Source organism: Prionailurus viverrinus, chromosome B3 (genome assembly GCF_022837055.1).
Source record: "Prionailurus viverrinus isolate Anna chromosome B3, UM_Priviv_1.0, whole genome shotgun sequence".
NCBI lineage: Eukaryota > Metazoa > Chordata > Mammalia > Carnivora > Felidae > Prionailurus > Prionailurus viverrinus.
In genome coordinates this window covers 1,401,967-1,426,109 of record NC_062566.1, presented here as the reverse complement: position 1 = coordinate 1,426,109, position 24,143 = coordinate 1,401,967, and the positions used below count along the sequence as shown (strand labels likewise).

General features: G+C 56.8%; 2 protein-coding genes across 3 annotated transcripts; one reads left to right on the top strand and one right to left on the bottom strand.

Annotated features, from left to right (window-relative positions):
* Window positions 1–678: 678 nt before the first annotated feature.
* Window positions 679–20,413, bottom strand: MESP1 (mesoderm posterior bHLH transcription factor 1). Of its 2 annotated transcripts, none has more exons than XM_047864595.1 (3): window positions 20,145–20,413; window positions 1,302–3,360; window positions 679–1,015 (listed from the first exon to the last, which is right to left on the bottom strand). In XM_047864595.1, the coding sequence occupies exons 2-3, from the start codon at window positions 2,016–2,018 to the stop codon at window positions 941–943; spliced, it is 792 nt and encodes a 263-aa protein (XP_047720551.1). In that variant the 5' UTR covers window positions 2,019–3,360; window positions 20,145–20,413; the 3' UTR covers window positions 679–940. The 2 variants fall into 2 exon arrangements, with proteins under 2 accessions (XP_047720551.1, XP_047720552.1); XM_047864596.1 differs by lacking the exon at window positions 20,145–20,413 and having other exon boundaries at window positions 1,302–2,447; window positions 3,246–6,116.
* MESP2 (mesoderm posterior bHLH transcription factor 2) lies at window positions 20,217–22,319 on the top strand. The gene is made up of 2 exons (XM_047864594.1): window positions 20,217–21,068; window positions 21,893–22,319. The coding sequence occupies exons 1-2, from the start codon at window positions 20,217–20,219 to the stop codon at window positions 22,160–22,162; spliced, it is 1,122 nt and encodes a 373-aa protein (XP_047720550.1). The 3' UTR covers window positions 22,163–22,319.
* Window positions 22,320–24,143: the final 1,824 nt, after the last annotated feature.

Below are 24,143 nucleotides of genomic sequence, written 5' to 3'. Positions count from 1 at the left end.
TCAGCTGTGTGGATTTGGAGGCAACCCCATGAGCCTCTCCACTCTAGCTAGGCCTCTGGGAGGTCACAGTTAACTCGGGACTGACTCATAAAATGTTAATGTCCCTAGCCCACCTGGAAGAGAAAGCAGAGTGAAGGCAGATAAGAAAATCCCAAAGTCCAGGCCACAAAGCTCCAGTACAGGGGAATAAGGACTTGGGATGCATGGAACGGGTCCTTGGAGCTGGTGTCCTCTCAGACCCCAGAGCTGGCAAAACCTGACCAGGGAGAACTTGGGATTCTGAATTCATACCGACCCTGAGTGCTGACCCTCAGTAAAATCGTTATTTGGGTATAAAATGTGTAAAGGACCTGATGATGCACAGTAAGTACTAAGAAAACGTATTTTCTACACAGATACTTTGCTTTTAATGCACCTCCCACCGGGTTCAAGGAAAAGGGAGACAGGCTCCACGGCTACCACTCTCTCACATACAGCATCTTCCCGCTCCAGGCTGGCCTTCCTGGAATAGGACAGGCTAAGCCAGGGCAAAGGGGAAAGGGTCTGGGCCTTTGTGCTTTGAGGGCTGAAGACTGCCAGAAACTCTCTTAATTCTCCTAGGTTCTTCTTTGGAGAAGGGGTGGGAGCTTTGTGTCCATGCGAAGGAAGAAGAAACGGTCAACTGACACCATCACAGTTTATTCACAAATAAATAAATACATAGTAGGCAGGCGCCCCCTGCCTGCCTCCAAGGGTCAACCTATGGGTCCCTCCATTGCCGGAGGGGCTGGGGAGAGTTGTCTTGGGTGGGGACGGGCTCTCGCTCTCAGGAATGCCCATGCCAGTATCGCAGGTGCCCTCTCCTAGGAAAGGGAGTCTGGAGAGGGACCGTTCTGAAGGTGCTGAAAGCCAAAAGGGCCTCGATGCTCACAGGGCGCCAATTGTACATCGTCACTTCGACTCAGGCCGGCGGCCACTCCAGGGGCGAGAGGGGCATCCAGGTCTCCAGCAGGGACAGCACGTCGCCGGGAAAGAGCTGGGGGGAGAGGGTATAGAGTTACCTTCAGCGCTGGCCGCCACGCGTGGGTGTCCGCGCTCGTAGGTTCCACTCGGGCACAAGAGCCTGTCCCCTGCGTGTCCTCTCCCCTCGCCGCTTGAGCGCCCCAGGCACACTAGCTACGCTGCTCGAGACAGCAAGCAGACAAGGCCAGGCTGCCGGCGGGGATGCCGCAGGAGGCCTGTGAGCAGCGGACGCGGACGACAGGTAGCAGCACCCACGTGGGTGGGGGGAGAGAGTCCCGCGCGGGGAAGGAAGTACTAACCCGAGACGAGGGGCTCGGCTCCATTGCCTGCGATTCCGAACACGCCGCCTCGTCATAAAGCACCGGCGGGTCGCGCGGCTGCGGCGCCCCTAGTTCTCCGAGACAGGCCGGCGGGGACCCCCAGGACGCGGAGGGGCTGGCGGCTGAGCCCAGAAGCTGGGCGCGCGCCTCCACCTGCACCTGCGTCTGCGTCTGCGCGGGGCCGCCGTCGGGGCAGAGCGGGCAGCCCCGAGGCACCGCCGCGTCGCTGCGCCGCCGGCGCCGGCGCTGCAGGCTCTCCTCGCTGAGGCCCAGCACCGCCGACAGGTGGCCGATGTAGCGGATGGCCAGGCGCAGCGTCTCGATCTTGGTGAGGCTCTGGCCGGCGGGCGCCACGGACGGCGGCAGAAAGCGGCGCAGCTCGTGCAGGGCGCGGGCGAGCGTGCGCATGCGCAGCTTCTCGCGCTCGCTGGCGCTCTGCCGCTGCCCGGAGCCCAGGCGGCTGCTGCGCGCGCCGCGCCTCCCGGCGCCCCGGGCTCCGGCGGCCGCGTGGGTGCCGGGCCGTCCGGGGCTCAGCTCGGGGCTGCCGGCCGGGACGCTGCCCCAGGAGTCCGGGGACGAGGCGGGGGAGCAGCCGCAGTCCCTGTCGGAGGGCGGCAGAGGCAGAGGCCGAGGCGGGCCCCAACCCGGGAAGAGGAGCCAGGACTCGGAGAGCGGCGGGCACAGGGACTGGGCCATGGCGGCGGCGGCGCATCTGCGGACCGGCGCCCGGCGACCGCTTTATCCCGAGCCCGAGGTGTGAAGTGGCCCCTTCCAGGCCGCATCAGCACTTCAAAGCGGGCTCGGGGCCTGGAGGGGGCGGGGCCATACCCTTTGAACCAACGGGGGGGGGTGCTGAAGGTGCGGGCCCCTTGGCCGCCCCAGGTCGGCCCCACCTGGGCCCTCGCATGGGCATCGGAGCCAGCCCCTGGGGCCTCTTGCCCGCGCTGCCTGGCGTGTTGGGACAGCCCAGCAGGTCAGAGGAAGCGCGGTCCGGGGAACTGAAAGTACAGTACCTGGGCTTGGGGCTGCCTTCACCTGTTGGGACCTTATGCAGATTCTTACGCTTTCTTGCAAATTCGTTCCCAGTTTGTATAACGGGAGCCTTGAGGCATACTGCAGCCAGGTCTGCAGAATGAATAGGATGGGGACCCGGAGTGGGGCCCTGATCCCTGCTAGAGGCGAAAGGAGCAGTAATCCATTTCTCCTCTGAGGCAGACCGGTCCTGGACGTGGCCTTACCTGGTGGTGGTGATCGGGGGTGGGGGGACGGAGGGAGCACTATGAGGAAACTATCCCAGGCAAATCCAACAAGCTGGCCAAGTATGGCCACGTTGCTGGACCATGTGAGCTGAGGGAGGGGAAGCCTCAGGCCCTCTAGGGCACCTTCTCCCTGGCAGGATCAAGGGCTTGGCAGGCTGCCACCACTGGCCACCAGTTGGCGTCCTACCATTTGGGGGCAGGTATATCAGGTTTTGCCATCGAAATGTGAGTGGGCACGACATGGAAAAATGCACATAACAAAATTCATACCCCTCCATAATAAAACTTCTCAGCCAACTAGCAATAGAGGGGAACCGTCTCAACCTGATAAAAGGCATCCACAAAGAGCCCACAGCTAATATCATAGTAAACAGTGGAAGAGTGAATGCTTTCCCATAATGTTGAGAACCAGGAGGGGATGTCTGCTCCTCCCCAGGCCTATTCGACAGTGCGCCGGAGGGCCTGGCTTGTGCAAAAAAAGAAAAGCATACACATTGGAAAGGAAGAGACTGAACCGTCTCCACTTGCAACAAGACTGTCTACGTAGGAAATCTCAAGGAACCGATACTGCCTGCCTGATCCCTCAGGAGTTTGAGTTTATACACCTTGTCATGATAGCTACTTCATGCACAGATGTCTGTTGTCCACCTAGACTGTGAAGTACCTGGTGTGTAGCATGTCTTCAAGAGAAGCGGTATGTAGGGTCTCTTCCAGTGTGAGGGGTCTAACATTTTGCATCCCCAATGCCTTCTAGCCCTGTGACTGCCGGGTGAGCTGGTCTGTAGCAAAGAAGGCCAAGTGGTTTAGCAGCTTCTCCCTGGGCATCTCTGCCCCCACCGTCCCCCGCCCTTGCCTCTTTTATCTTCTCCTGCCCTCGGCTTCTTCCAGCACCTTCTACACCCCCTTCCTCTGCAGTCTGTCCCAGCGGCCCCAGAATGCTTACGCCCACGGTCACATCCAGGAGAGGCAGTCCCAACCCACCCCTGGGGAGAAGGGGAGCTGCCGTAGGACCCATTCCCAAGGAGAGTCTGGTCCAGGAGAGCCCTCCCAGCTTGAAGCTGTCAGTAGGGTCTCCTTTTGGACCCTGCTCGATGGATGCCCTCCTGGGGCTCCAGATCCAAGCTAAGAAGCTGGTATTGCAGCCCAGTGGCTGGGCACTTTTGATCCCACCGGACCCAAGGGGACAAACAGTTGGGACTTGGTAGAGTATGTTGTGCACTCAGGCGAGGGGCGGGGGTGGGGGGGTGGGGTGCAGAATAAAGACCCATCAAGCAGGAGGGATGGGATCTGAGAGGGCTCAGAGCCTCTGCTGCCAACCTTCTGAATGTCAAAAAAAAAAAAAAATCCCTCCAATCCCCACAGAATTCTGATTTCCACTTTGTAGCTAATTGAGGAAACTCAGCACAACCCAAAACTCCTAGGCAATCAGCCACCCTTTTGCTTTACTCTCATCTCTGAAAATACAGTATGTGCGTGTGACCGGAAAGTCAAAAGCGCAACAGGTAATGAAGGGTGTGACAAAGTTCATTACTATCCCCGCCTCTGAGGCCTGCCATTCTGTGTCCAGAGGAAACCACCGGTGCCGGTTTGTTATTGTAAAAGCACAAAATCAACCAGACATGTTTTGGACAACAGGCCGTATGTGTGGGAGGCAGACTGTTTATCCTGAAAAAACGCAGCTCTGTCTCCTGAGGATTCTCACATCTGGGACCTGAGGTTTGACATCCCTCGGGCACCTGCCCGGGAACCACCAAGAGGTCTGGAGCAGGGGAGGACACCGTGAGCGGTGCATGGCAGGCTGAAGGAGGGCTAAAAAGGTCCCGGGGCTCCACCCCCGACCCCAACCTTGGCGTCTTCAGCCCTAAAGGCTGCCGCCTGGGAGTCCCTCCCTCTCCTGTTGCCCTTGGGGTGTCCAGGCCCAGTTTGTACAAGGGCCACGGCCAGTGGGCCCGATGGAGCTAAGCTGGGGAAGAGGAGAGACCCACCCCCCCCAAGCTGGGGCCTGGGCTCCACCACCTCCTGTCAGTCGCCTCCCTTTTTCCTCTCCCCCCATCACCTTTGATCTCCTTATCGCCAGCCTCTCCTGTGGGTTCATTTGGGAGCTGCCCCCGTTAATGAGTTCTCCGGGCTGCAGGGCCCACACGCCCTCCCGCTGGGGTGAGGACTTCACACCTCTGGGGCCTGTGTTTTGACAAGTGCCGGTGCCAGTGGCTCCTGCTCCCCTGGCCCGAGCCTGCCTTCGCCTGCCGACGTGTAAGGCTGGGAAATGAGGCCTCCGGGCAGCCCCACTGAGCAGAGGTGAGAGTTCAGTTGCGGTCCTTGGCCGGGGTGGGGGCGGGCAGAGCAGGGCGGCATCCTCCCGGGCGGGGGGCCGGGGTCTCTCAGCCTTCCCGCTAGGAACCAGCCCGCTCCTCAGGCCCAGCCTGGGTCCTGGACACCAGCCCCCCCCCCCCCCCCCCCCAGCCTCAATGCCCTCATTTCCCGGCCAGCCCTTCTGACACAGGAGTGCTAATCAAAGGTGCTATGTCAATAGCCCCTTGGAGCCCCTAATCCCTGGCCCGCCGGAGCCAGAGGCCCCAGGAGAAGGAAGCAGCCCCCTGTACCGCCAGCCTGCTTAGCATCAGCAGGCGCATCTCCTGGGAAGCTCCTAATTCAGGTGCCCTTGCTTGCTGAGATCTTCCCACCACACCCCAGCACCCGCCCGAGGCAGCCCCTTCATTGTTGTTTAAGGAGCTGCCACCTCCAGGCAGCCTAGAACACCCCTCTGGAGTGTGGCCAGCGTGGGTCAGAATAGAGTCCCCGTCCTGCCATGTAGCACCTGTGTCATGTGGGTAACTCACTCTCCATCTCGGGGCCCACACAGCTTCTGCTTCTGGGCCAGGGGGTAATGTCTGCTGTGCTGACATATTGTAAGGATCGGATCAGAGTATATGGACGGGGCTTTGGGCAACACCCACGGGCACGCTTGCTGCCGTTGCTGGGGCCTGGCGCTGTGCTGGGGCCTGGCTGGGTCACAGCTGACAACCACGTGGCGATGCGGGCGTCTCTGCCTCCCTTTGTATGTGAGGGAATGGGGCGTAGGGAGGTTGTTCTAGGTCACGTGGCTAGCAGGGGCAGAGCTGGGGCCCGTTTGCCTGTGTGTGGGGCCAAAGCCCGGGTTCTCTCCTCCCCACCACCTCTCCTGTCTCTTCTGGAAGACGTGGGGGCCCCCTAACCTCCCAGAGGCAGCCCCAAGAGTGAGGGTGCTGGCGTGGGAGGAGATTTCCCCAGAGACCTCAAGTGCCCACAACATCTTGTCACAAGTCACAGGGACCATGGGAGACATAAGAATAAAAAGGTTTCCACACCCACCCTGGACCTGCTGCACCAGAGCTGGAGAATCTGGGTATGAAAAGTACCATGTCCGGGCTGCCTGGGGGGCTCCATCAGTTAAGCGTCCGACGGGCTCAGGTCGTGATCTCACAGTTCGTGAGTTCTAGCCCCGTGTCAGGCTCTGTGCTGACCGCTCAGAGCCTGGAGCCTGCTTCGGATTCTGTGTCTCCCTCTCTCTTTGGCCCTCTCCTGCTCATGCTCTATCTCCCTCTGTCAAAAATAAACGTTAAAAAGGAAAGAAAGAAAAGTACCGCCTCCCCCAGAATTATGAAGCTCGGCCACTTTTGAGAAGCAGTGCCCTATAGTGGCGTGGCCACCCCCACCCCAATCCAGAGAGTGGAGAAAGCACTGGGAGTGTCCAGCCCCCCATCATGGTTCCTAAACCCCCGTGGGTCATGGGTGGATGTGGCTGCGGCCACCTGGAGCCCCAAAGCAGTCAGGGGGCTCAGCAGGAAGGCGCCCGACTTCTCTGCCACCTCCCTTCTTCCCCAGCAGCCTCCCAGCTGAGGCCCCAAGGCTCCCAGGGAGACCCTTCCAACTAAGATCACCCCCTGTCCTCACACCTTTAGCTCCCGGAGCCTCTGAGTTGGCAAGCCATATGGAATAGATTATTCCGGACCTGAGATAATCTGATTATCTTGGTCATGGATCAGCTGGATGCTCAGCCAGTGGAAGTCACAGGAGGCAGAGGGGTGATGAGGAGGGAGGGGGTGGCAAGAAAGGAGAGAGATTTGGCGGATTCCAGGAGAGACTCAAGGGGAAGTGGCAGAATCCGCAGTTCTGGGAGCAGGGCTGAGGGCGCAGGGGGAGCAGACAGTGCCTCTCTCATAGGGGAGTCACATTTATGCTTCTTTGCTTCCTCTGGGTAAGCGGAGGAAGATGGCAGCTTTCTAGGGTAACGTGGGGAAACCAAGGCAGAAAGGGGTTAAGGAGGGGAACCGGCCCAAAGCAGAGATGCAGACATGTGGGTGTGGGGAAGCCTGTCACGTGGCACCTTGGTTTCCCCAACTATAAAATGGAGCCAGGACTCTCCACTGCCTGCCCTGGTTGGAAGGTTCCCTTCCCAGGCCAGAGAGTTGACGTCTGGGTGGACAGTTGTGGACCGGTGTCCTCAAATTCCCAGCCACCGCCAGCAGAGGGCACTGCCCAGCCGCCGGGGATTTGGGGATCTGAGCAGGGCGGACCTGCCTGTAACAAGCCTTTGTTCTAGGGCCAGGGTCAGGCACCAGGAACCAGAGATGCAGGGGCTGACTTAAGAAGTGGGTGAAGCCAGCTCAATGCCAGTGTGATGGGCTGTGGGACTCCCAGATACGCCACTTGCCCTCTCTGGAGCCCTGCCTGCTCATCTGTTCACTGGGAAAAACATACAAGTGTGCAGAGAAGCAGAGGGACAGAGCCCAGAGGAGTGAGGAGAAGGGGGACGGGCCGGGAGGGAAGAGCCCAAGCAGGGCTTGGGTCCCCCGACCTTCCCTATATGCTCCTTGGAGCAAAGGCTGAAAAAAGACCACAAGCTGCTGGAAACTCTAGGCAGCGGATGCCTTGGGCTCAGTGCCCTTGCCGAGTCCCTGCTAAGGATTTGCAGGTCTAGCTCAGCTGCTGACCGAGGCCATGTCCAACACCAGCCCCTCCAGGAAGCACAAGATAGACCCCCCTCCAGGCAGGATGGACAGTTCTGGGGTTCCTTGTAACCCCACCCCTACCCTTGCTGACCACTCACAACAGTGTGGTGAGGTGTCAGGACTGCGATGAGCCCCCCACCAGGTCACCGGGCGGCTCGGGCCCTCAGCCAACTCAGAAGAAGAAGGAGGGTACCCCCCGAGGCATCTGACATCAGGCCCAATAAAAAGCAGAGGGGAGGGGGCCGCTTGGGCTGTTCAGCCAGCTAAGCCTCCGGCTCTTGATTCTGGCTCAGGTCACGATCTCATGGTTTGTGAGTTGGAGCCCCATGTCGGGCTCTGCGAGGACGTTGAGGAACCTGCTTGGGATTCTCTCTCCCGCTTTTTCTGCCCCTCCCCATTGCAGGCACGTTCCCTCTTGCTCTCAAAATAAACTTAAAAAAAAAAAAAGCAGAGTGGGGGCTCCTAGGACTGAACTGAACACCTGGCCAGCACCTGGGGGAGTGAGCCGACTCCGGGCAGAGGATTCTTTGCCAGAGGCGGGGGGGGGGGGGGGGGGGACAGGGACGTCCCTGGACAGAATGGAGAACATCTAGGAGGAGGGGACAGAGCTTAAAGCGACCAGATAACTAAATCACACAGAAGGGTCTTACCTGGTCAGTACAGATGATGTGCTAAAGACTGAGAGAAAGGATGAACTCAGTCCTCTGTTCTCGAGGCTCCCTCAGCAAGAGAAATCCAAGATCAGCCCCTGGCCTGAGCCAAGGGAACCTCCTTCCCCCTTGGAGATGGTGCCCCAGCCCGGGAATGCACTCGCAATGCCCGGCACGGCATGGCACAGGTGGCCGGGCTAGCTGGGGCCCCCAGCCGGGCCGACTGCCCAAAACCAGGTTAGCCTCGACAGCCCGCCTCCGGGGCCTCTCCGAGGCCAGCCTACAACTTCAGCATAGCCTCAGCACGCCCTCTGCCCGGCGGTTTCCCTGGCGGGAATTCATTCTGGTTAGAAAAGACTGAAAGGCGCCCATGAAGATACGCCGCTGGGTGGCAGAACCAAGTTCCAGAAAAATCCATCCAGTAGGACGCCACCACCGATCCACGCAAAAACAAGAGAGAACACAGATCTAAAAAACAACCCCCGCACAGAAAGTCATCGAACGATACCGTGCGTGTTCGAAGGGCCTACTGTGCGCACGTGTGTACGAGCACAGACAAGTCTCACACAGTAGGAGTCGCAGCCAATCTGTGGGTGACTACGGGACTTACTCGGTGGGTGGGCGGGGACAGGTCTGGGTTCTGGGAGGTGGTCAAGGGAGGCTTTCATCTCATCTGGAATGCTTAATTTTTTCACAAGGAGTTTGCATTCGTTGATTACACGTGCAGCTTATCTTTTTTTTTTAAAATTTTAAAATGTTCTTATTTACTTTTGAGAGAGAGCAAGAGGGACAGAGGATGAGCGGGTGAGGGGCAGAGAGAGAGGGAGACACAGAATCCAAAGCAGGCTCCAGGCTCTGAGCCGTCAGCACGGAGCCCGACGCGGGGCTCAAAGCCACGAGCCGCGAGATCGTGACCTGAGCTGAAGTCGGACGCTCAACTGACAGAGCCGCCCAGGCGCCCCTTACACATGCAACCTAAAAATAATTTTTAAAATCTAGGTATCAGGATGTCCCTGTGTGGAAAACTGTAAGGCATCTCAGTGTGCACCAGGGAACTTCTCGGCTAACCTGCTACCACCACATCATGGGAGCACCAGGCGTGCCCTAAACATCTCATTGCAGAAATACTTCTACTGATGATATGGAGAACGTGGATACGTTAGTGAGAAGAGTCGGTCACAAAACCACAGGCTCTCTTCATACCCAAAGAACTTGGAAGCAGGCACTAGAACAGGGATTTGGACACCAACTTTTGTAGGAGCATTAAGGCATAAGAGCCAAAAGGTGGAAACGACCCCAATGTCCAGCAACGGATGAATGGAGAAACAGAATGTGGTCTGTATGTGCAATGGAGTATTTTTCAACCACGAACAGGAATGAAGTTCAGGCACACGCTAACCCATGGACAAACCCTGAAGGCATGAAAGGAAGCCATATGCGGGGCACCTGGGTGGCTCAGTCGGCTAAGTGTCCAATTCTTGGTTTCGGCTTAGATCATGATCTCGCGGTTCGTGAGTTCGAGCCCCGTGTCGGGCTCCTCGCTGACAGTGTGGAACCTGCTTGGGATATTCTCTCTCTCTCTCTCAAAATAAATTAACTTTTAAAAAGTAAAGTAAGTCAGACACAAAAAGTACTGTATGATTCCACTTCTGCGAGGCACCTAGAACAGACAGATTCATAGAGACAGGAAGTGGTTGAGAGGTTACCAGGGACTGGGGGTAAAGAGAGTTCTTCCTTGATGGGTCCAGAGCTTCTACGTGAGGTGATGGAAACTTGTGGAAAGTGACGGCTGCCTAACACTATGTCTATGATGAATGGCACTGAATTGCACACTTAAAAATGATTAAGATGGCAAATTTTATGGTAAATATATTTTACCCCAATTAAAACAATTTTAAGTACTATACACACAGAACTGTTGAATTACACACTTTACACAGGTCAACGTATGATGTGTGAATCAAATCCCAATAAAGCTGGTATGAAAAATAAAACATATACCAGAAGCTTCAAAAAAATGGAAAAACTAAAACAGAAAAAACCCGACACGCTTTCTCTTGATGCGTCTATCTCTATGTTCACGTACTTGCAGGGGAGCCTGGAAAAGGACAGGATGCAGAGGCAGGGTCCATGCTAACCTGGGGCCAACCTAGTGTTAACCTGGTTCTCTCTGGCAGGAGGCAACCAGGGTCCTTTTAAAATTCCCTTCTTCAATTAAAAAAAAAAAAAAAAATTCCCTTCTTTTTGGGATGCCTCGGTGGCTCAGCCGGTGAAGCGACCTATGAGGCTTGATTTCAGCTCAGGCCACGACCTCACAGTCCACGAGTTCAAGCCCCAAGCCGGGCTCTGCACTGACAGCACGGAGCCTGCTTCGGATTCTCTCTCTCCTTCTCTCTTTGCCCCTCTCCTGGTCTCTCTTTGTCTCTCAAAATAAATAAATAAACCTGAAAATAGAATAAAATTCCCTTCTTTTTGATTGTCTGCATTTTCTCACTTTCCTGAAATGAGAATGCATTGCTTTGATAATTAAATGAAAGAAAAGGAAGGAAGGGAGAGAGGGAGGGAGGGAGCAGAGGGAGGGAGGGAGGGAGGAAGGGAGGGAGCAAGGAAAGAATGCTTTGATAATTAAATGAAAGAAAAGCAAGGAAGGAGGGAGGGAGGGAGCAGAGGGAGGGAGGGAGGAAGGAAGGGAGGGAGCAAGGAAGGAAGGGAGGAAGGAAGGAAGGAAGGAAGGAAGGAAGGAAGCCAACAGAGGGAGGCAGGGAGGGAGGGAGGGAGCAGAGGGAGGAAGGAAGGGAGGGAGAGAGGGAGGCAGAGAGGGAGCAGAGGGAGGAAGGGAGGGAGGGAGGGAGGGAGGGAGGGAGGGAGGGAGGGAGGAAAGAAGGAAGGAAGGAAGGAAGGCAGGCAGGCAGGCAGGGAGGGAGGGAGGGAGGGATGGAGGCAGGGAGGGAGGGGATAAGAGGGAGGGACAGAGCAGAGGGAGGGAGGAAAAGACTTTGCAGAACCACCCAAACCTGTTTGCATTCCAGCAGGTGGGTCTGAGCCCCCCTTATGGCTTTGGGGGCCAGGAGGCTGGGTCTTCCCTCCCAGGGCCCGGGCGGCAGGAGTGTGCACCACTCACTCTCCCACACTGTCCTTCCCCAGAGCTGCGGGACCCCAGGTGACCGCTTCCCCCCAGCAGGGCAGGCAGGCGAGACTTCTCCAGTCCCACATGCTGAGTGCATGTCCCAGCAAGGACACCCATTTCACAGATGAGGAGACTGAGGCTCAGGTGGGGACCGGAGCCCAGGCACGGCGGGAACCTAGGCCTGAGCCGCCTCCGGGACCGAACCGGGCAGTTCTGGGGCTGCTGCAGGCCCTTCCACACCAGCCTCCGTGGCCTGGCCTTCTTGTTGGAGGAAGAGTGGCAGGCCCACCCCTGTGCCCCTGGCCCGCTGGGCAGCCTCCAGCCCTCCCGTGCTTCCCCTAGCCAACGGGGCCGTGTCCTCCCCGCCAACCTCCACATTCTCTGCCACTGGCTCCTGGGCCCAAAGGCTGTGGCTCCAGTCAGCCCTCACCTCGCCTGACTGCTGTCGCCCGACTGGCTTCCCACCTCCGCCTCTTCACCCTCCCCCTCCTCAGGACTTCTGTCCAAACTCCCCACTCAGGAGGCCTTTCCAACCCCGGCCAGCTCCTCCCACTGCTCCCCTCGGGCCTCCAGCCCACTTTCACGGTCCACACCAGTGCTGCCTTTCCCCTCCCAGGCCTGGGCTCACACCTGGTCCCTCGGTTAGGAACCTGGCACCTCCACCTGGAGAAAACCCACGACTTCAGGTCCCTCCCTTCCTCCTGGGACCTGCCCTGATCACCCACCTGGCCACATAGTGCCTCTCTGTGGCCCCGGGGTACCCGCACCCAGGCCACCACAGACTCAGAATTTGCCTTTTGCCTCCTCCAACCTCTGAATCTCGGAGGGCACGTCCCTCCCTGGAGCCTCACTGATGGCACGGTGTGTGCCCTCTGCTGGTCCGAATCCTGACTCTGGGGACTGAGGCAAAGGAACTGATCTCTCTGGCCTGGCCCATCTAAGCAAGGGGAGAACAGCAGGCCGACAAAATTATGGGGTTTAAGCCCTGAATGGGTCCCTCGCTGCAGGCACGGTGTTGGGCACTGGACAGTGTGGTGCTCAGAAGACCAGGCGGTTCTAAGGTCCGGTCAGGGTGCCCTTGCCCTGGTGGCTTCAGTCTTGGGCCTCCTGGTGATGCCGATGGCACTCTGCCTGGCAGGCCGTGTCAGGCACCAGCCCCTGGAGCCAGGGGAGAGGACTATCTGGGCAGGTGGACTCAGGGCTCATGTCCTCCCCCCTCCCTCTCTCCCCCTCTCAGGGACCTAGGCCCCGCCTTTCCCTGGGCCTCCCAGGGTGGGGACCTGCAGCCCCCGCCCCCAGCCCACAAGGGGTTTCGGGGTTGCTGAGAGGACCACTGCCGGGCTGTTTTGGAGGCCCCTGAACACCCTCGTTCCCAAGTCGACACCTTCTGCCCTGGGGGAGGCGGCCTTGTGTCAACAGGCAGAGAGGAGGTGTGAAGGCAGCCACAGTGGCCGAGGGAGAGGCCGGGCTGGTAATGAGAATACCACACTGTGGCTACAGGCCCCACGAGCCCTGCCTGCATCCTTCCCTCCCACGTTCCCACAGCCTGGACACCCCCAGGGCCCGGAAAGGACTCAAGGGGGAGGAAGGGAAAGGAGACCCATAGAGGCCAGGCCTTCCTCGGGCTCCACTCTCGGTCCCTGGGTCTGCTCCTGGGGGCCCTGCACTGCCTGTCCGGGGAGAAAGAGCAGGTGCAGAGCTTCCAGGAGCAGGGCCGGGGGTGAACAAACGGTGAGGCCCGTGCGAGGCCACCAAGAGCAGGCTGGACCACAGTCACTGCCCCCGCCCCAAGGCCGTGAGCAGGGCCAGAGCTGAGTGAGCACGTTTGGTGGGGCCTGGGCCGCGGCCCTCCTCATCTGACTGGTGGCCTGGGGCAAAGCCCTGGGAAGTCCACGGGGGAGGATGGGACGGAGGCCTCAGTTTCCTCACCTGCGTAATAAGATCATTGACACGGACACCGCCTGCCTCAGAGCGTCAACCTGGCTGGGGCCATGCTGGCCTTGTGGTGCCGGCCCAAGACGGGGCCCGGCTGAGCCAAGGCTTCAGGCACAGAGAACAGGGGTGAGAGCATCTGGACTACCGAGGCACCTGGGAGGCCTCGTTCTGTGCCTGAAGGGGCCCCTACGGCTGCCCTCACACAGCCCAGAGTCCTGAGGCAGCGGCCCCAGCTCCTAAAGTACCTCAGGGATTATCCCATCGAACCCCGTTTAGTGGGGCTTGTCAGTGTCGGCAGAGGCAAGAACAGCCATCCACTCCAGCTCCTGCTTGAGCCCAGCACGTACTTGGCTGGCTTCTCCTTGATCACCTCCACCAACCGGCCGCTCACTCCCTCATAAGACAGCAGCTCTGATCTTAGAAAGTTCTTCAGTCTCCCTGGAGTATTCCCCCTGCAGGCACCTGGGGACAACCATCACGTCCCTGAGTGTTTTTTTCTTTTTGGACAAAACATCGCTGAGTCCTTCAACCCCCCCCCTCACCCCCCCACCCCCACCCCCCCCCCGCCGCCTTTAATCCCCTCACTAATCTTGGCCCAATTACTCTGGCTAGGGCCCATCCTGCACAGAAAATAGGAGGCCGTCGCCTCCTTGGTTGAAGACCTCTGTTTCTTGCAAATGCAAATGGGATCACATTTGCTTCTGGTGCCCTTGATGCCTGGAAGGCACTGACTACGATGCCCTTTCCACGTGTGCCGCTGGTTACACGATGCCGCCTGGCCCTGAACGGGGACGGAGGACACGTGGAGCCCTGTGGAGCCCTCATTAGATCCAGCCCGTCAGCGTCTCTTCATTACCCAGTTCACTTGCCGCACTTGCCCCAAATGAGATCAGTTCATATCTTCATTCAAGATCATAGCGCTGCCCTTGACGAGGCTGGGAACAGAGTCGGTGGCACGTCGCTGGAGACCTTCCTCCAGGTGGTCACCCATCCTTCATCGGTGGGAACGCTGAATCTGTTGTGAATTCGCTTCACTCTCATCCAGCTCACATGGCCCCACTTGTTGTTGACAAGGATATTCTAGGCACTTCTCTCGTGTGCACAGGAATTATGTGTGGCTGTTCTTACACAGCCAAATGTGAACAGCTCAAGACACGCTGGTGATGTGTTTTCTCTCACAGTAAAGAAAGTTAGGGATAGACAGTTCCGGGCCAGTACAGTGTTTCTTTGTTATCATCAATGCCTCAGGCTTCTTTCTGCTCTATCATCCTTACTGTATGACTTCTGTCCCTGGGATAGCTTCAGTGTCACGAAATGGTTGCTGAACCTCCAGTCATCACATTTTCCAGGAAGAAAATATAAGCGGGTAGAAATGTAGGAGTGTACCTCTCTACTTTAAAGAGCTTTCCTAGAAGCCCCATTTAATATTTCTACTAACATCTCATTGGCCGTTCCATGAATACGGGCATATTGCCACCCCCAACAATACACAGTCCTCTTATTAAAAATATATATAAGGATGCACCTGGGGGGCTCAGTTGGCTAAGCATCCGACACTTGGTTTCAGCTCAGGTCGTGATCTTACAGTTCATGAGATCAAGCCCCACATTGGGTTCTGTGCTGACAGCGAGGAGCCTACTTCAGATTCTCTCTCTCCCTCTCTCTCTGCCCCTCCCCCACTCTCTCTTCTAAGTAAATAAACATTTTTAAAAAGATATAAGAATAGAGGCTGTACCAGACGTTGTGTGTACAACTAGAAGTGTCTGCAATACTAGGGAACACTACTGACCACGTTTCCCTGATCTAGCCGCCACCTCCTCCTATCAGGAGGGGCTGCACCCGGGGCCAGTAGCCCACTGAGGCCCAGAAGGTAATTGCCTTATCTAAGAGCGTACAGCTTTAGACGTCCCTCCTTTTAACATGAGAGTCAGACGAGGAAGACAGAAACAGAGCTGGCTCAATTGGAGGACGCCGTGGGGCACGGCCCAGACCCAGCTTGTTCGCCGAGCACCTGGGGCAGGTTCCTGCACAGAGCGGGGATGCTCGAGGGTCCTAGCGGCAAGCTGGACAGGCACCTGGGCCAGGACCCAGCCACCAGGAGGAACAGGTTCAGATGCTCCCTTCCTAGCTTTAGCGGGGCTGGTTGGCTCCAGCTCCAGGCATCTGAGCTCTCCCGTTCCCTCTGTACTACAGCTGTGGTGACCCCTGCCACAGGCCAGGAGCTGGAGTGCCCTGCTGAGGATGACCCCCACACTAGGTCCACGGAGAAGGGCTGGAGAGGGAGGAGGGGGACGGGGTGGGGTGCACTGGGCCTGGTGCAGGAGAGAGTCTCAGGAATGGAAGGAATCACCTTCTTCTAGGGCTAAGACTAAAAGATATCCTTACCCACACCCCGACCTAGTCCTTTGCCTACTTCCTTCTGTTGCCCCTGAACTTGCTATAAGCAAGATTTATAAACGTAGGCTCTGTGATAAGCTCTATGACACGCATTATGTTTATTTATCTCGACAATCGCTCTGGAGATCAGAATCCCCACTTCACAGATGAGAAAACTGAGGCTGAGTAAATCACCCAAGTTCTCCCGGCTTATAAGGGGTGAAGCTGGGACTCTAAGCCAGGTCAGTCTGATTCCACAGCCTGGCATCCTAACTATTAGGCTACATTGCCTCCCTGTGCTTAGGTGGAGGCCCAGTGCAGGGGGTGGCGGGGATCCACTTTGGCTCCCCCCCTTGGGAGTGGGGCTGGAACACAGTGTGTCCCTGTGCTTCCAGAGCCTGGCTGAGGGGCCTGGTGAAGAGCCAGGGCCCCGTCTTCTAGAACTTACGCTCTGACATCCCAGTCAGTCTGAAGCCTGGGCTCTGGGGCTAGCTCAAACCAAGACAGGAGGCCAGGCTATCCTACAGAGGAAAGGATAGTAAGCAGGGCTCTGTGCTGGCGGTGCATTCTCATTATTCACCAAATCCTTTCATAGGAAATGCCTCCGGGCTGGCTCTAAGAGGTTGGGGGGAGGAGGACTCTGGATACCCAGAACCTTCCAGGAGCTCACAAGGCTAATCCACCTCTCCACATCTACCTGCCTGAGCAAAAGGGCAGTGCTGTTGGGCAAAAACTAAAAACACTTAACTAAAGGGGCACCTGGGTGGCTCAGTCGGTTAAGCATCAGACTCTTGATTTCAGCTCAGGTTATGATTTTCACAGTTTGTGAGTTTAAGCCCGCACAGGCCTCTACGCTGTGGAGCCTGCTAGGGATTCTCTCTCTCTCTCTCTCTCTCTCTCTCTCTCTCTCTCTGCCTGGTCTCTCAAAGTAAATAAATAAATAAATATAAAAATAAAAATAGGGGCGCCTGGGTGGCACAGTCGGTTAAGCGTCCGACTTTAGCCAGGTCACGATCTCGCGGTCCGTGAGTTCGAGCCCCTCTTCGGGCTCTGTGCTGACGGCTCAGAGCCTGGAGCCTGTTTCCGATTCTGTGTCTCCCTCTCTCTCTGCCCCTCCCCTGTTCATCCTCTGTCTCTCTCTGTCCCAAAAATAAATAAACGTTGAAAAAAAAATTTTTTTTTTTTAATTTTTTTTTTTTAACGTTTATTTATTTTTGGGACAGAGAGAGACAGAGCATGAATGGGGGAGGGGCAGAGAGAGAGGGAGACACAGAATCGGAAACAGGCTCCAGGCTCTGAGCCGTCAGCCCAGAGCCCGACGCGGGGCTCGAACTCGCCGACCGCGAGATCGTGACCTGGCTGAAGTCGGACGCTTAACCGACTGCGCCACCCAGGCGCCCCGAAAAAAAATTTTTTTAAATAAAAAATAAAAATAAATAAAAACACACTAAAGATGCATCAATAAGGGTCTGGCTGGTGCACACATGCCATGGAATATTATAGAAACGTTAAAAGGAGTGAGTCAGAAAGCTCAGTATCAACAGCACATTAACCTGAAAAACTTCAGAGTCTGGATCAAGAAACATACATGAAACCATATGAATTTTGTTTACAACCGTCAACCACATGCATATCAATTCCTTGATAGTACACTATGACAAGCCTTTTTTAGTACCGTGCAGGCTTGGATGAACAACGACTTATTCTAAATGATTTGCCATTATTTCGACCTAGAAAGTGTAGAACTGGCTGTTTTCTAAGTCCCCGCTGCCCTTAGGAAAAAGTATTATCATTTTTTTTTTTTTACTTGGTTTAAATCCTCTTGAGTCATGAAATATTGCATAACTGCCTGCTTCTTTCCAAAGAGAGCCCGTGTGGATTCAAAGCCACTGTTAAGTGATTCAGCTTCTTCCTGTGCTATGGATGAATCACAGCAGCTAGAATAAACAAGAGTTGCCCTGACCAACGTTATTCAATGTCAATTACTATTTCATCATCATGTTGCATAGAGTGGTAATTTCGGCCTATTTTCCCTAATACTTAATGTTTATTTTTGAGAGAGAGAGAGAATGTGAGAACATGAAGGGCAGGGGCAGAGAGACAGGGAGACACAGAATCCAAAGCAGGCTCCAGGCTCTGAGCTGTCAAAACAGAGCCTGACGTGGGGCTCGAACTCACCGACCAGACCGCGAGATCACGACCTGAGCCAAAGTGGGACATCCAGGCACCCCTTGTAGGATGTTTAAATATTCACCCATTTAAATCAAACGATGACAGTCTATGCATCAGCTACAATATCCTGACAGGCAATGCTCTAAGACACGCTGTTGAATGATAGAAAGAAAGTTACAGAAAACCTGCTCCAACGATACCTTGTTTATATATGTCAGTGTGAATGCCTGGGCCGGGACTGGAAAGGCACCAGACGCCTTAACAGCCGCTGCCTCTAGTGAGGGGTAATAGGGACTCCAGCTTTATCTGCAAAGTCCCGTTGCTCACAAAGAGAATGTATTAGTTATGTAATTTGTGGAACTAAATATTTACTTTTAGGAACAGCCACAAAGAGTACAAGGCCGCTTACTACTTCCAGCTGGTCCAGGCCAATCTATTCCAGAAACTTCATCATGCTGACCTTTAGTTATCGATTACCGGATTTTTTTTCATGTCATACTTCTGCTACGAAGTCCATTTGGCTCCCCGATTTCTTTTTTTTTAATTTTTTTTTTTCAACGTTTATTTATTTTTGGGACAGAGAGAGACAGAGCATGAACGGGGGAGGGGCAGAGAGAGAGGGAGACCCAGAATCGGAAACAGGCTCCAGGCTCCGAGCCATCAGCCCACAGCCCGACGCGGGGCTCGAACTCACGCGAGATCACTCGAGATCTCGCGAGATCGTGAACTCACCGACCGCGAGATCGTGACCTGGCTGAAGTCGGAGGCTTAACCGACTGCGCCACCCAGGCGCCCCCGGCTCCCCAATTTCTTAGCCCGGCCCCAGCCACGGTGTGCTCGAGCTCTCCACACCGGCCTGCTTGCACACTGCTCCAGAATTTTCCAGAAGCACCTTGGCAAGTCCCACTGCCAGGTTTTGCTTATGCAGTTCCCACGGCCAGAATGCCCCCTACCTGCCTCTCTCCTTACCCAAGTCCTACTCATGGTTCAGGGCCCAGCTGTGACCTCTCCAGCTCTGTGGCCAGAGCCCTACCGTCCCTGCCCCTCATGTGGCCCTTAGCCTCTGAGTTCAGCCCTGTCTCCGCAGATCACAAAGGACACTGATGCCTCCTTTAAACTGTAATCACTGTTGAGCAGTGAGAGCTTTACTCTTGGAGTGTCGGCGTTTATCCTCAGAGACTACAACAGTCCTCTGAGTAGATACTCTAACAACATTATCCCTGTTTAATGGAGCAGACGCTGAAGCTCAAGTTAAGAGCCCTGCCCAAGGGCACACAGCTAGTTAATGGTGGACCTACTCAATGTATAATGGCCTGTTCACCTGTCTCTCCCACAAGGCTGAAACGTCACGAGAGCAGAGACTCAACTAGCCTGTTCACCCTGGGGTGCCTGACATTTACCAGTGGCTAACAAAAATATGAGTTAAATGAGCAACGCCTCCAGCGTCTTGAAATGGAAGTACCTTGCCTATAAAATGATAGCAGCAAACATTCAGCCCACCTTCCAGGCCTATACTAAGTGGTTCCACAGACGGTTCCACTAAGTACCAGCAGCCATCCTAGGCGGTGGGTACATGGGATTATCACTGCTAGGAGACGGAGGAAGCTTGAGCCTCCGAGGAGTTCGGGGACTTGCCCCAGGTCACACAGCAAATAGCCTCAGGCCTGCCTGGGGGCCCACCTCCCTCCATGTTCCTCACCCACTGCACCCGATTCCTCTTCTCATCTCAGGCTGCTCTGTTTGATTTTTCAGGGACAGAAACTATCTGTGGATAGTGAGATGACTTTCTTCACGTCATTCGGCAAACCGGCAAGTGCAGGTTCCGGGGGTGGGGGTGGGGGTGGGGCAACCCAGGAAGGATCCACCTGTATGACCCCCTATTTGCACCCCCCCCCACATACTATGGGCAAATCCCTCTGGGCTAGTGGGGAGCTACTGGGCTAAGGCCCCCCGCCCTGCCACGGGGCTGGTGATGAGACAGGCGCCCGGGTCCGATCTTCACACGAGGGGCAGGCAGCCCGGCCGCCCCCAGACGATGGCACTGCCCACCACTGTCGGGCCCCTGGGCACTCACCGCGCCACGAGCCCGGGTGGGTGGGAACTCGGTAAGAAGCTTAGCAGCTCCATCCAGATGCGAATTGTCCCTCCCACACTTCCCGGGCTGCAGGGGCCTCCATTAGAGCCCCCGAGGAGTCAGAATCCACACCTCCGCAAATGGGCCCGCTTTCCCAAGGCCCCCCCCTGCCCAGGCCTTCCCTGGGCTCTGTGGGTTTTGACACCTCTCTGCAACCTGGCAGGGGGGCACCTCTCACCTTTGGTCCGGATAAAAGCTCAGGCCTGGAGGTGGCCGGCCCAGCCTCCCAGAGCCCGCAGCAGCCGCGGCCATGGCCCAGTCCCCTCCTCCGCACAGCCTCCTGGGCCAAGACCACTGGATCTTCCCCCAGGGTTGGGGCTGGGCCGGCCACCCGGACTCCACGTCCCCTGCCTCCTCCTCGGACTCGTCGGGCTCCTGCCCCTGCGACGGCTCCCGCGGCCCCTCGCAGCCCGCGCCCCAGGCCCGCAGCGCCCGCGCCGCAGAGGCCGCCCCGACGGCGCCCGGACGAGCCCGCAGCGGAGCCGCCGCCGGGCAGCGGCAGAGCGCCAGCGAGCGCGAGAAGCTGCGCATGCGCACGCTCGCCCGCGCCCTGCACGAGCTGCGCCGCTTTCTGCCGCCGTCCGTGGCGCCCGCCGGCCAGAGCCTCACCAAGATCGAGACGCTGCGCCTGGCCATCCGCTACATCGGCCACCTGTCGGCGGTGCTGGGCCTCAGCGAGGAGAGCCTGCAGCGCCGGCGCCGGCGGCGCAGCGACGCGGCGGTGCCTCGGGGCTGCCCGCTCTGCCCCGACGGCGGCCCCGCGCAGACGCAGACGCAGACGCAGGTGCAGGCGCGCGCCCCGGCGCTGGGCTCAGTCGCCAGCCCCTCCGCGTCCTGGGGGTCCCCGCCGGCGTGTCCCGAAGCACTAGCGGCCCCCGAGCGCCTGGGGAGCAGGATACCTGACATGGGTCCCTGGGTTACACCCCCTTACCACCCTGGGATGCAGTCGCCCCCGCAACTGTCCCGAGGGAGAGGCCCCGACGCGGCCCTTTGGACACCGCCCCAGGGCTGTTCAGGAACGCAGACGTCCCCAGAGTCCAGGAATCAGGCTACACCCTGGACGCCTTCCCCCGCGGCCCCTGAGCTGGCTGTAATATACCAGGTACGCACCCAGGCCCCGCTGCTTCCCCTGGGGATGGTCCCCAGGTTCATTTGGGGGTGGAGACGGTGAGTTGGCTCTCATCTGCAGAGAATTTCATACTTTTCAGATCCCCGTTTATCTAATCCAACCCAGGCGGGGGTAGAGAGAAGCCGAAGGGAGTATGGAGAGGACCCTAACCTCCTTGGGGAAAGAGGTAGGGCCCCGGGTCATTAAGGCCACCACCACCACAGCCACGTGGAAGAGGGGGAATCTTCGGACTTGCTCCAGAGGCAGGATGGAAGGTAGCAAGGGCCGCTGGCAAGAAAGTCGCTCCAGGTGCTCAGTGGTTGGCCCCGGGGGTAGGGACTTCCGGAGTCGAGGGGCTTGGAGCTGGTGACCTTCCCGTTTTCTTCAAGCTTCATTTGTTCTTGAGGCCCACAAATGAATGAATCATGGTCCACGAAAGAGCATGTTAATAAGCGAAAATGATTGCTTGCTCACTGCCCGACACCATTCTTGGCACTGTACGTGTCCATGTACCTACTCAGTCAGCCCTCCAGCAGCTCCATGGAGTAAGTAACTGTTACCATCATCCCCATTTCACAGATGAGAAAACAGAATGAAAGAGGTCGAGTTCTTATAGCTAGTTAGTAGCAGAGGTGGGATTCGAACCCCGGGCAGCGTATCTCCAGAGCCAGTGCTGTTCACCACTTGGCTTCACTGCATCCGTGGCACCAGGGCTGTCCAGAAGCTGCCGGCCACACTCCAGGGAGCATCCAGGTTCAAGGTCTCAAGCTATCTCAGCGCAGTGGCCCACTAACCAGCTGCTTTTGTCTCTCTTGCAGGGTATCTCTGTGTCTCCAGAGTCCTGTCTGTTGCCAGAAACGCCACCCCTCCTGTCCCGCCCAGCATGCCAGAGACTCCAGCCTCAGGCCGAGTGGGGTTGCTGGAGCCACAGCGCAGAGATGCTCCCCGGTTCAGAAGACCAGGGACCAGGCCCTGCCTTCCAGCTCGGTGATGAGAGCCCTTCCCAGAGCTCAGGCGTGCAGCTCAGTGGCTGCCCTGAACTTTGGCAAGAAGATTTGGAGGGGGCCCACCTGGGCATCTTCTACTGAAGGCCTTGCGTTGTCCCCTTGTCGGCCAGGAGTCAGGCCTCCAGGGTGGGCTGCCTTCCATCTGCTGCCTCTGAGGTCTTCAAGGTTTTTTTGTTTTTGCTTTTTTTAAAACCAAGCATCTCTTTTCCAAGGGATGTCTTTTATGGAAGCAGTGTTTGAAACAGGTCGTGGGTGGCTTCCCTGGCTGGAGTCAGGGCTGCGGCAGGGCCCTCCATTCCTAGAACCCCCCCCCCCCCCCCGAATGCCCAGTGCTCTGCAGAGCACCGCCTGACCTACAGGAAGGCGGTGGCTGCTTGAGCACCGACTCGGCCGGCTGGGACTGGTGGGGGAGTGGGTTGTGGCTGGGGGTGGGGTGGGGGGGGTGGGAGAAGCCTGTATGCTTAGATTTTGTGCTTCTTAAAAAAACAACACAAATTTTGGTGTGGTCTCTTTTTCTTTTGTCAACCTGGGTTCTTATTGCCTTATTGGGAAAAGGAAGAATGTTCCCATCCTGCGGGAAGCAGTCATTCTGTTCTTCCCCTCCCCGGGTCTAGGCCTCCTGAGGTTGGTGTGTGCCCTCACTTGCCACTTGGACAGTCTTTACTGTGCAAGGGCTCCACCCGGCCTGCTGTGCAAGGTGACACGGGCGGGTTAACGCTTGGGCCCGTTCACCTGTCTCAGCCCCGCCGCTGTCACCTTTGCCATTCTCCTGGGTGCCCTCCTGCTGACCCAGAGGGCTCCTTCACAGTTATATGAAAGTGTTTTTAAAGGATGCATTGGGGCGCCTGGGTGGCGCAGTCGGTTAAGCGTCCGACTTCAGCCAGGTCACGATCTCACCGTCCGTGAGTTCGAGCCCCGCGTCAGGCTCTGGGCTGATGGCTCAGAGCCTGGAGCCTGTTTCCGATTCTGTGTCTCCCTGTCTCCCTGCCCCTCCCCCGTTCATGCTCTGTCTCTCTCTGTCCCAAAAATAAATAAACGTTGAAAAAATAAAAAAATAAAAAAAAAATAAAGGATGCATGGTGGGGCGCCTGGGTGGCGCAGTCGGTTAAGCGTCCAACCTCAGCTCAGGTCATGATCTCACGGCTCGTGAGTTCCAGCCCCGCGTCGGGCTCTGCTGACAGCTCGGAGCCCGGAGCCTGCTTCCGATTCTGTGTCTCCCTCTCTTCTCTGTCTCTCCCCTGCTCATGCTCTCTCTCTCTCTGTCAAAAATAAATAAACATTAAAAAAGAATTAAAGGCTGCATGATGGTTAGCTCCCACCAGCGAGGGCCAGTGTGTCTGGGGCTGCCGTAAGAAAAGATCACCAATCAGGTGGCTTAAACAACGGCATCTTTTCTCACAGTTCGGGAGGCTAGAAGTCCAAGGTCAGTGTCAGCAGGTTTGGTTTCTTCTGAAGCCTCTCTTTGGATTGCAGATGGCCACCTCCTCACTGTGTCCTCACATAATTACCCTGTGGCCTATGTGTCTGTCGGTCTCTCCCTGTAAGGACACCAGTCACACAGGGTTAGGGCCCACCTATATGACTTTATTTTACCTTAATTACCTCTTTATAGGCGCTCTCTCTGAATGCATTCCTGTTCTGAGGTCCTGGGGGTTAGAACTCAGTTCAGCCCATCATAGCCAATGTTAGATGCCAGGGAGAAAACATTCCTCAACTAACAAGGCGAATTACAGGCAAGTAAGCGGTCAAAGACCAGGTCAAGGATGGGAGTTTATATAATAAGGAGCTTAGGGGCCAGAGGGGATGTGACAGCCTGGTGGGAGATGGGGCTGACGACAGTTTCTTTCTTGCGTTACCCGATTGGTTAATGCCGCTGCGTTGATTTATGCTGCCTGGAGTAAAGAATCTTGAAAGAATGCCACCTGTGATCCATTAGCAAAAGCCGCCATGGGCTGGGGAGCCAGCAGCTGTGGTGACGTCATTCTGTATCTGCTGACCCGGGTGGAGGAGAATTGCAGGATGTTGGGGGGGGGGGTGGGTTTTGAAGGATGTGCAGGAGTTC

Bases quoted from the DNA above. Each gene is read 5' to 3' on its own strand.
- MESP2 (XM_047864594.1), top strand. From the start codon at position 20,217: ATGGCCCAGTCCCCTCCTCCGCACAGCCTCCTGGGCCAAGACCACTGG. The intron at 21,069-21,892 runs GTACGCACCCAG...TCTCTCTTGCAG, and splicing joins AGCTGGCTGTAATATACCAG to GGTATCTCTGTGTCTCCAGA.
- MESP1 (XM_047864595.1), bottom strand. From the start codon at position 2,018: ATGGCCCAGTCCCTGTGCCCGCCGCTCTCCGAGTCCTGGCTCCTCTTC. The intron at 1,016-1,301 runs GTTAGTACTTCC...CTCTCCCCCCAG, and splicing joins AGCCGAGCCCCTCGTCTCGG to CTCTTTCCCGGCGACGTGCT.